Source organism: Schistocerca americana, chromosome 8 (genome assembly GCF_021461395.2).
Source record: "Schistocerca americana isolate TAMUIC-IGC-003095 chromosome 8, iqSchAmer2.1, whole genome shotgun sequence".
In the NCBI taxonomy this organism is placed as follows: domain Eukaryota; kingdom Metazoa; phylum Arthropoda; class Insecta; order Orthoptera; family Acrididae; genus Schistocerca; species Schistocerca americana.
The window spans coordinates 435,874,783-435,884,351 of record NC_060126.1 but is presented as its reverse complement, the minus strand read 5'-3'; the positions used below and the strand labels follow the sequence as shown (position 1 = coordinate 435,884,351).

At 34.9% G+C, this 9,569-nt stretch overlaps 1 protein-coding gene across 1 annotated transcript in view; it reads right to left on the bottom strand.

Annotated features, from left to right (window-relative positions):
* Positions 1 to 1,186: 1,186 nt before the first annotated feature.
* LOC124545900 (pro-neuregulin-3, membrane-bound isoform-like) overlaps positions 1,187 to 9,569 on the bottom strand; it is a 382,922-nt gene continuing 374,539 nt past the window's right edge. Inside the window, exon 8 of the mRNA XM_047124860.1 lies at positions 1,187 to 4,311. Coding sequence (XP_046980816.1) covers positions 4,293 to 4,311 — 19 coding nt within the window. The 3' untranslated portion in view covers positions 1,187 to 4,292. The remainder of the gene's footprint in view (positions 4,312 to 9,569) is intronic.

The following is a 9,569-nucleotide window of genomic DNA, read 5'->3' as shown; positions in this document are numbered from 1 at the left end:
TGCTTTTTGCTAGACTGACAAAAATCATTATACAGAAGGTGGGTTGTAAAGTCATTCCACACCCACCTAATGCACCTAATCTTACACCCTCAGGTTTTCACCTTTTCTACTCTCTATCAAACAGACTCAAAGGAACTTGCTTTCCAAATGAAAATGGGCTTCAAACATGGCTCAATGGGTTCTTCGCCTCAAAACCATGTGATTTCTACAGTCCCAGAATTGAAACGTCACCCCAGAGTTGGCAGACTGTTGTAAATAATGAAGGAGAATACATTATTGATGACTTAAGTCTGTGTTATGTGTATCTGTTGTGTTTATTAAACTTACGGAAAAAAGTTACGAACTTTTACACCAACCCAATACTTTGCAAATGCAACAGCTATACTTCGAGTTCATTGTTGTGATGATTCCACCATATGATGCTGGCCTCAGCATGGTTCTCATGGTAAGAACTGTTGACAGAGAGATGCCTTGGAAAAGCATCAGTTTCGAACTTTGCCACTACGCATGTGGGAAGGAGTCATGTACAGCCCAGGATGCAGGCAGTCAAGTGCTGCAGCGGATGTGCTGTGCTTTCCACTTCTGGCTTCTGTTCTGTAAACACAAGCCTACCCTGTTCTCTATTGTTCCACCTGGGACCTTGGTTGAAGAGCAATTTCCAAACAGATGCAAGTTCCTGAGCTACATCTTCTACATCCCTTTACTCTGAAAGAAAACTATTACATGGCCTGATTTTTACCAGATTTGCTCCTCTTGTTCTTAAAAGGAACTGAGCTAGATGCCAACCCACCTATACCCCTCCTGATCATTCCTGTGTAATGCAATGGATTTGTGCACTGCCTTTTTTGGAAGTAAGTGGGGTTTTTTTGTCAACTCAAAACAGTACACAACAGTCATTTATTTACCTTTTCATTCTTCTTGTTTTTCCCACCCACTCCATTTGACATAAGCTGTCACTCCAGCTGGCTGCATTGCCATAGCAAGTATGTGTGTGTGTTCTGCACATGCATTTTTGAGTGAGATTGGATGTTAAAATATTAAAATCACAAAGCTGACTTCTGGAATTCAAAAACAACCATGAGACAGTGAAGGAGATTAGAGGGACAAATCAAAGTTAAATGTATGACTGTGCTTTTAAACATTATTTATTGATTGAATTAAGAAAAGATATAACTATGTACATTTTAATCAAAAATAAAAAAGAGAAAATAAGTTTTTTTAAATACTGCTGGTTTTCAAGAATGATAATGTACTCATTTTGTATAAAACAGTCACAAAACATATGAATAAAAGATAAATCCTATAATATGGAATTTTAAACAATTCTTTTTTATGTTACTGATGCATGTAGGGTGATCATTTTGACTGGAGGAAATCTGAACTAGTAATTTTAGAAGCTGTTATTAATAACTGATTGAAGATTGATTTAATATACTATAATACTGATATACATAGGTAACATAAAAATTACTAAATTTCTAGAACAATATTACAACCTTAAACATTTAAAGCAACTACTGAGAGAATATCTGCACTGTTGAAATGACCACCATACTGCTTGCATTGGTTGTTTCCTAGAAATTTCTTTACTCATTTTGTAATTCACATCAATTCTAATGCAATACAATGTCCTGTCTAATATTCAAACTATTGTATTTGTGAAACAGTGAAAGACCAAAAGATGGCCAAAAAATACTCTTTATCAGAAATGCATTACTTGCGGCTATTATATTATTGTCACAATTTATTATCTTTCTTTGTAGAATTAGGCAATGCAGAGAAACATGAGCTCTCTTGAGGTAGCAAACTCAACCACGTACCAGTAGGATCAAGTATTTTGAAATTACTGTAAAGGCTGCACCATATGTAAGGTAATAATGTCTTAAAGAATCATAACTGTATCATATGAACTCAAATTAATAACGGCAGCTAAATACATCTACAGAGAACAGAAATGATATTGATGAGCTGCATCAATCCTTGGACAAGATGCAAAGTTCACTGCCTCTATATCAAAGGAAATTATGCCTTTTGAAAACTAATTATGCTGTTTCAGTCTAAACATTGTGCTGAGTATTTTTAGTTACACATTCATATCAAAGTGGCTGTATTGATTCAATACAAATAAAGCAAACTTGGTCAATAATTTTAAAATTAAATATATGCAAAATCTAAGCAACTGCTTTCCAAAGCTGTTGTATTAAAGAACACAAAATGTACATCGATCTTATGCACAATATAGACATATACATTTATATACATACTTTTTTCAAGGTTAATGATATTTACAGAGTAATTACAATAATTTAACACAACTTTAAATTATCTAGTTGGTGCTTTTTAATTATAATTGAGGTACTATTGTCTGTTATGATTAGAGAGAAATACCAGATTTGTTTCTGACCAACAGAAATTATCTTTAATCATTTATGAGGATAATTGAACGTGTAATTTAGCTCCTGTCAGACACTGACTACATACTATCTCCTGGTAGATCTCTTGCAAATTTACATAGGAAGCAAGCATAATATAATTTTAGTAGGAATGAGTCTGTGAACAAGCACTCACATTATCACATGGTATATTTAAAATGAGAGAGCTAATTTACTTGCCCTTGATTTTGTTGCTGCTGTGAATTACATGTATGTTCATCACTGTTATTCCTTCATGTAACATAGGCACAAATAATAATATAAAATTGCGATCTGGCAGGTTGGCATTTAAACATGCTTTAATTTCTTTATATTAAAGTTATTTCTATATAAAATGACTTTATCAGATCTTTTCAAAACAGAACTGCTGTCTTCATGACAGTATAGTCTTAGTTGTACTATTTTGACAAATTGGATACAAATTTTATAACTATTCTTTTATAGCTTGTTGAATTCTATTTTCAGCTGCAGCAGACAAACAACAGTTGAATAATTTAAGAATGATTTCTTTCTGAAAAATAGTCGGTTGGCATACAAATTGATGTTATGTAACAGTCAGCAATATATTTGATGGTAAGATGCTTATGTCTGGTATTTTGAATATCTGCATTTAATTAACTTACAATCTCCGTATAAGGTTACTCAAGAGACTGTGAAGTACTGTAAAAATAACTTTACAGATGATGTAGTAACTAAAGACACTCCCCCTATTAGTTATATGTTATAATAACTGAAGATCCTTTGGAACCACTTTGCCTAACCTGTTGCGTCTGCAGCATTTTCAACAACTGTTCTGAGTCTTCATTTCAGAAACAGTCAGCAAACCTTTGCATCAGAAAGCATTGTTTCAATGGGGCTGCTGTAATCTTTTTTAAAAAGTTTTTTCAATAGTACAGCTATATAAGCTGCCATTGTTTGACTACAATAAGTTAACGTTTTTCTTATAACATTACATTGAGACACGAGCATAACAGTAACTACAGTTCAGTTTTAAAACACACAGCATCAAGCTGAAACGACCATTCAAATAAGCATGTATGTGGCAAGTAGCGCTAAACATGCTTTTGACAGACAACTGATGGTGTGGGTTCCAACTTCTACCTCTTTAGCATCAGTACTTATAAATCAGGTTCTTGAATATGAAGAACTCAACATAGTACACTGCTTATCTAAGACTCTGCACATTGCTGACAACAACACATATTAGCAACACTATTTTTTCAGAACTTTTAGTTACATAAAATTGAAGTACCTGCAGTTGTAACTAACAGCATCACATCTTTGAAGAACAGCAGACACAGACCACAACATTCATTGTACACATAATGCAAAAGTTCTCTATTAAATATTTGGTATCTCCATTACACTTAGCATCCTATCAGTCACTTCTCCATATCTCACTCAATGTGACGAAGACATCTACGGAAAACAGGTTTTGTAAAGACACTAATTTAAAGATAGCTGTCCACGTATTTTTACGCAATAATGGCAATAAAGAGGGGAAAAGTGAAATATTTAACGTTATTCATCTCTTTCCCGACATATAAATAGTTATAATTAAGTCTTTGGTATGAATTTCTTTTAATACAAGAGGATCTGGCACGAATGCATCCCAGAACTTGCGGACTCTCTCTGGTTACACACAGTTTACTTGACACAAAAGTCACAGTCTAATCAGAAGTTTCCAGCTGTCACCTATGTGGCTTGCATTACAATCATGTCTGCACAGTGGCAACCATTGTCACTGCAATTTGAGCTCATGGAGGCATGTAAAAGCGTTCTCTGCTAAGGCGAGCAGGCAGGAGGCAGGTTGATTTTTGGACAGTGAGATGATCTACTGCAGCTCCTATGCTCTGTCCCTCACTCTTCTGTTTCTGAGCTGCATACAAAAAAAATGATGTAACTATACAAAAAAATTCATTTTATCATCACAAAAATATAAATATATATGTAGTTTGTGTTTCTCAGAATGTACAATGTTAAAGTTGCCAAATTTATTATAAAAGATACATGGGAAGCTGAAAAAGAATCATTAGCACCTTTTTCATACAAAAGTTTCAATAGGTGAAAAATTACAGAGAACGAAAGTTTGAAATTAATTTATAGATATTACTACAATACTATTTACAGTTATAATTTTTAATTTCACAGGACCAAGTTAAAATTACAGTGTAAGATCATGACTATAAAAAAAACTGCTGCAATGTACATTTGTACAGGCATTATTGCACATCAACAAGTGCAATATCATTTTTACATGTACGGATAAACGTATTTTTTGTACAGTCTTAGTTTCAGTGAGCTATGTTAAATATATTCTTACCTTTTAGTTCATTATAAATCTTTACTCCCATATATAGTGGCGTCTGGGAACAAAATTTTTATTGCTGTGGTGTTAAGTTCAAAACTTTCTTTATGAGCAGTGCTGTAATAATGTTTGAAATGGTAATTTTCAAGTTTGAAATGATTATTGTAGAGGAAAATAAAAATTTCATAAATGTATGAAGAAGGTACAGTTAGTATTGTTAAGTAATGGGGAACATGGATCTCTGTTTGTCATCACTTCACTAAATCACATACCAAATAAAGTAGCAGTTTCACCTGACATGATAGAAAGGTAAGGATTTTTCAGCAGCTACATTACTTGTCCATTCTGTTTCACTTGAAAATATAGTTTTGGACATCATGAAGTCCCATATCAGTCCCTGTACGCTATACTAAATTAAGATGTGTAACATGCTTTTCTTTTTAATTCTTCCTGAAGATTAGTACCTTAATGTTCAAATAGCTCTGTTGTGTTTTCCAGTATCACATTTGATTTTGTAAACCATGCATTGCTTATTTACAGATTTGAAAAGAAGAGAATTAGGGACGCTGCCCTATAATGGCTTAAATCCTACTTACTAAACAGAAAGCAAAGAATTAACATCCCTTTAAATAGGGCAAATTATTATTCTGACTGGAAAAATATATCTCAAGGTGTTCCACAAGTCTCCATATTAGACCCAGTCCTATTTCTCTTGTATGTTAATGACTTACCATTAAATATCAGCTCCCTATAACCCTTGTTGATTCTGTTTGGTACAGGTCTTACAGACTTGACAAGTATTCTATAGCATTTTGTAAGCTATCTCCTCTGGAGACTCTTGAATTTTGTTAGCATCCCACCAATGAATCGAAGTATGCCACCTGCTTTACCTACGACAGTGTATTTGATTGTTTCCTTTCATGTCCTAATGAATTGTTAAATCCCCCACAGGTATTTGTATGAGTTGCTTGATTCCAGTTGTGATGTGTTGATACTGTAGTCATAGGATACTACGTTTCTGAGTATTTAAAACAAGTTGCCAATGCTTGCCCCACTTTTGAAATCTTACCAAAATTGGATTGAATATTTGTGTAGCTTTTTATCTGGTAGTACCTCATTATAGATAACTGCATCATCAACAGAAAGTCATAAGTTATTATTAATATTTTGTACAAGAACATTAACATACAACATTAACATCATGGGTTCCAGCACATTTCCCTCGGTCATCTTTGAAGTTACTTCTAGATCTGTTTATAACTCTCCATCCAAGATAAGAAACTGCATTCTCCCCACTTGCACTTTTGATAACAAGCATATGTTTGGTACCAAGTCAAATGCTTTCCGAAATTCAAAGTGCTGCACTGACCTGACTTCCTGATCCATGGCTTCCAGGATGTCATGTTAGGGAAGTGTGAGTTGGGTTTAGCATGATTGTTTGACTGATGTTTCCAGAATCCATGCTGGTTGGCTCGAAGGAGGTCATTCTGGTCAAGATATTTGTTTATGTTTGACATTTGAATATATTCTACAGTAGATGAATGTCTTCAAAAACATTGGATGGTAGTTTTGTGGGGCACTTTTTGTACCCTTCTTGTAGACCGATGTAACCTTTGCTCTCTTCCAGCTACTGGACACAATTTCTTGTTCAATGTATCTGTGGTATGTTATGGTTAAAAGACTGGCTAACTCAGCTGTAAATTCTGTGTAGAATTTGATTGGGGTTCCATTGGGTCCTAAAGCTTTTATCAATTTTAGGAATTTCAGCTGTTTCTCAGCACCATTTTCACTAAATTCTATATCACATTTTCAGTGGTGTGACAATTAAACTGGGGCAATAGTCTTGGATTTTTGTTGGTAAAGGAACATTTTAAAATGTAGGTCATCATGTATGCATTTGCTTGCTACTTTCAGTTTGACAGCTATATGTATTTCATTCAGCATCCATCTATCTATAACTCTGTGCTTTGTTTTACATCTATTTCTTTAGAAGTTTCTTTGTGATGACTGTACACCATGAAGGATCTATCCCATCATGAACTATTTAACTAGCTACCAGTACATATCTATCCAACACACAGTCAACTTAACTTTTAAACTTGTGCCATAATTCTTTTACATACTCCTGCCTAGAGCAAAATTTTTCAAGTTCCTCTTTGTGACATGAGACTATTGCTTCTTTATCTAGTTTGCTCAACATTTAAGTTCTTTCTGTTCATCTTAGTGCCTCTTTGTACTTTGGTAATCATTGTTGCTATGACTGCCTAGTAGCCGTTGGCACCACATTCAATGTAATAATTTTCAAATACATCAGGTCTATTTGTTGCCATTGCGTATAATGTGTTATATTTGTACTATGCATGGCCTCCTTAACTATCTGCTCTAGGTAGATTTCAGAGAAAACATTTAGCAGTGTTTAGGATGTCATGTCATACCAACCACTGACAAACCTATAGCTATCCCAAACAAATTGTTGGATGATTAATCTCTCTTCCGATGATGACAGTATGATTGGGTAATATTCATACTAGTGAACTGTGAGTTTTTGGTTCATATTGGAGTGAGTCTGGTGGTCAACAGAAAGCTCTGATTATAAGTTTATGTCAACCCTTGATACTGACTCTTGTCCAGACACTCTCAGATGCAGATTCAACTTCTGCCTTGGTGGATTTGAATTTCCTGTTACTGTGACAAATAGATCACCGCCATTTGCCATTAGCCTATCCAATCAGTTGATAGAGTTATCTCAAAAATGTCATTGCTACCTATTTTGGCATCTTGAATAATAACTGCTTTGGTGCTCTTGTAAATAATTTATTTAATGATTAGTTTCATAGCTTAGAAGCCATGTCACCAGGTCAGCAACATTATCAGGTTAGATATGTCAACTCATGACATTAAACTTGTAACATAGATGGGTCTGAACAGTCCTTGCCTATGAGTAAATGACTCAATTAGTAATTTGTCAGGTAAGCAGAAAGCATGAGTCTATGATTCCTCAAGCATACCATGCATCCGGAAGGTCTCACATAACCAGTTAACCATTAGACTGAGGCACACAACCCATCAAAATTACTGTGAATGCAGCAGACTGTGATGGATGGAGATGCAGGCAAGAGAACCTTAATTAAAAGCAACACTAAATTCAAATCAAAGCATGGTATTTCAGTCTGAGTGGATCTTGCAAATAAGAAAAGCTCTACCTACTTCACACAGCACCAAATCAGAATCCTCTGATGTCTGACTTTGTTTTCCAACATATCAGTAGAGGAATGTTTTGATATTCTGAGAAAAGTGATGTGCAAGTCTAATGTCAATTCTGTGGAATTGAATGACTTGAGACCAATCACAAAACTATTTTCAGTTCCAAGAGACTCTGCATAAACAGACAGCTTAGCTACAAGGTCTCCTCTTAGTCCACTTTTGGCTTAAATACTCATTCACCATTTTGAACAATAGTTTTTGAATCAAGAATTTTTGAGTACAGAGTGCAGATATTAAATATTGGTTTGGATACATAGGTGATGTGCAGTGTATGTAGACAGGCACTATAAGACAGCTCAACACATTTTTGCATAACTTAAGGAGAAGGTCAACATAAAAATAATTGGTTCACAATGGAAATTGGCAACAAGCCCATAATCTTCCTAGATCTCATCATTGACAACAATACATGGACACATTGTTTCAGAAATTACAGAAAAACTACAACTACAGACACAGTAACACCTACTTGTGCACCACACCCAGTAAAACACAAACATGTAGTTTCCCTCTCAAAGATGCACCATCTCATATCTGTTCCCATGCCAAGAAAGCTTTCAAAGTGAAGTTGGACACAATTAAATTTATTGCCTCTGCCAATGGCTACAATCCTGTCCTGACTGACACATCTTGCATAGGAAACAAAACCTGAAAATTATACCACTCCTCTATGGTCCCTCGGCTGGTCCTTCCACTGTCTGCCAGAAGAGATGTATAGTACCACACCTAGGATAGGTATCACAGATTCTAGCAAAAACACTGAAACCCTGCAACTGTAGAGTTTCCTACTTTGTGAAGAATACCACAGCCCAGTGTATTTTCAGTAGGAAAGATAAGACCCAATTACTAGCCAACAGTGGGGTATACAAAATTACTTGTCCTTATTGTGATAAGTTTTATATTTGTCAATCAGGCAGGGACATAGCAACTAGGCTGGGTGAACATGAATGCAGGTTGCAAAATTATGACTCCACATTTGCTGAGCACGTATTGAGTGAAGGCCATGACTACCAGCCACAGTCACATGTTCTTCACTTAGCAAACAAAGACCAAAAACTCAAATTGCTAGAAGCCCTAGAATCCAACAAACATCTGTCCCACAGTCCTGATTTAATTTTACATGACCAAATGCAGCTTAATAGTTCCCCTCTTCTAAACTTCACGTAATAGTGTTAGTTTTCCATTACTTCCCAAACAGTCTGTTCCTTCATATTCCTCGATATTTATGTGTTTATTCAGTTCATTTTATTTCATTATGACTACTTGTGTACTCAAAATGTTCTGTTCTTACATTTGTTATGTCTTGTTACAATTGTTACATCTTGCTTTTACTTGGTTTGTGTATCACCTTCTGTGTGTAATACTTCTTGAAGTAGTCTTATCAGGTACTAATTTTATTTTATGTTTGTTTATTTAATGTAAACTGTTATATAGGCACTGTTTATTGAGTTTCATGTTAATGTTTTTTTTCTGGTTTGCTCCCTTTATATTTATTGTTTGACTTTTTACCTCATAAACTGCATGAATAGTGCACTGTCAAAGATAACATTTACTGTGTGTTTGTG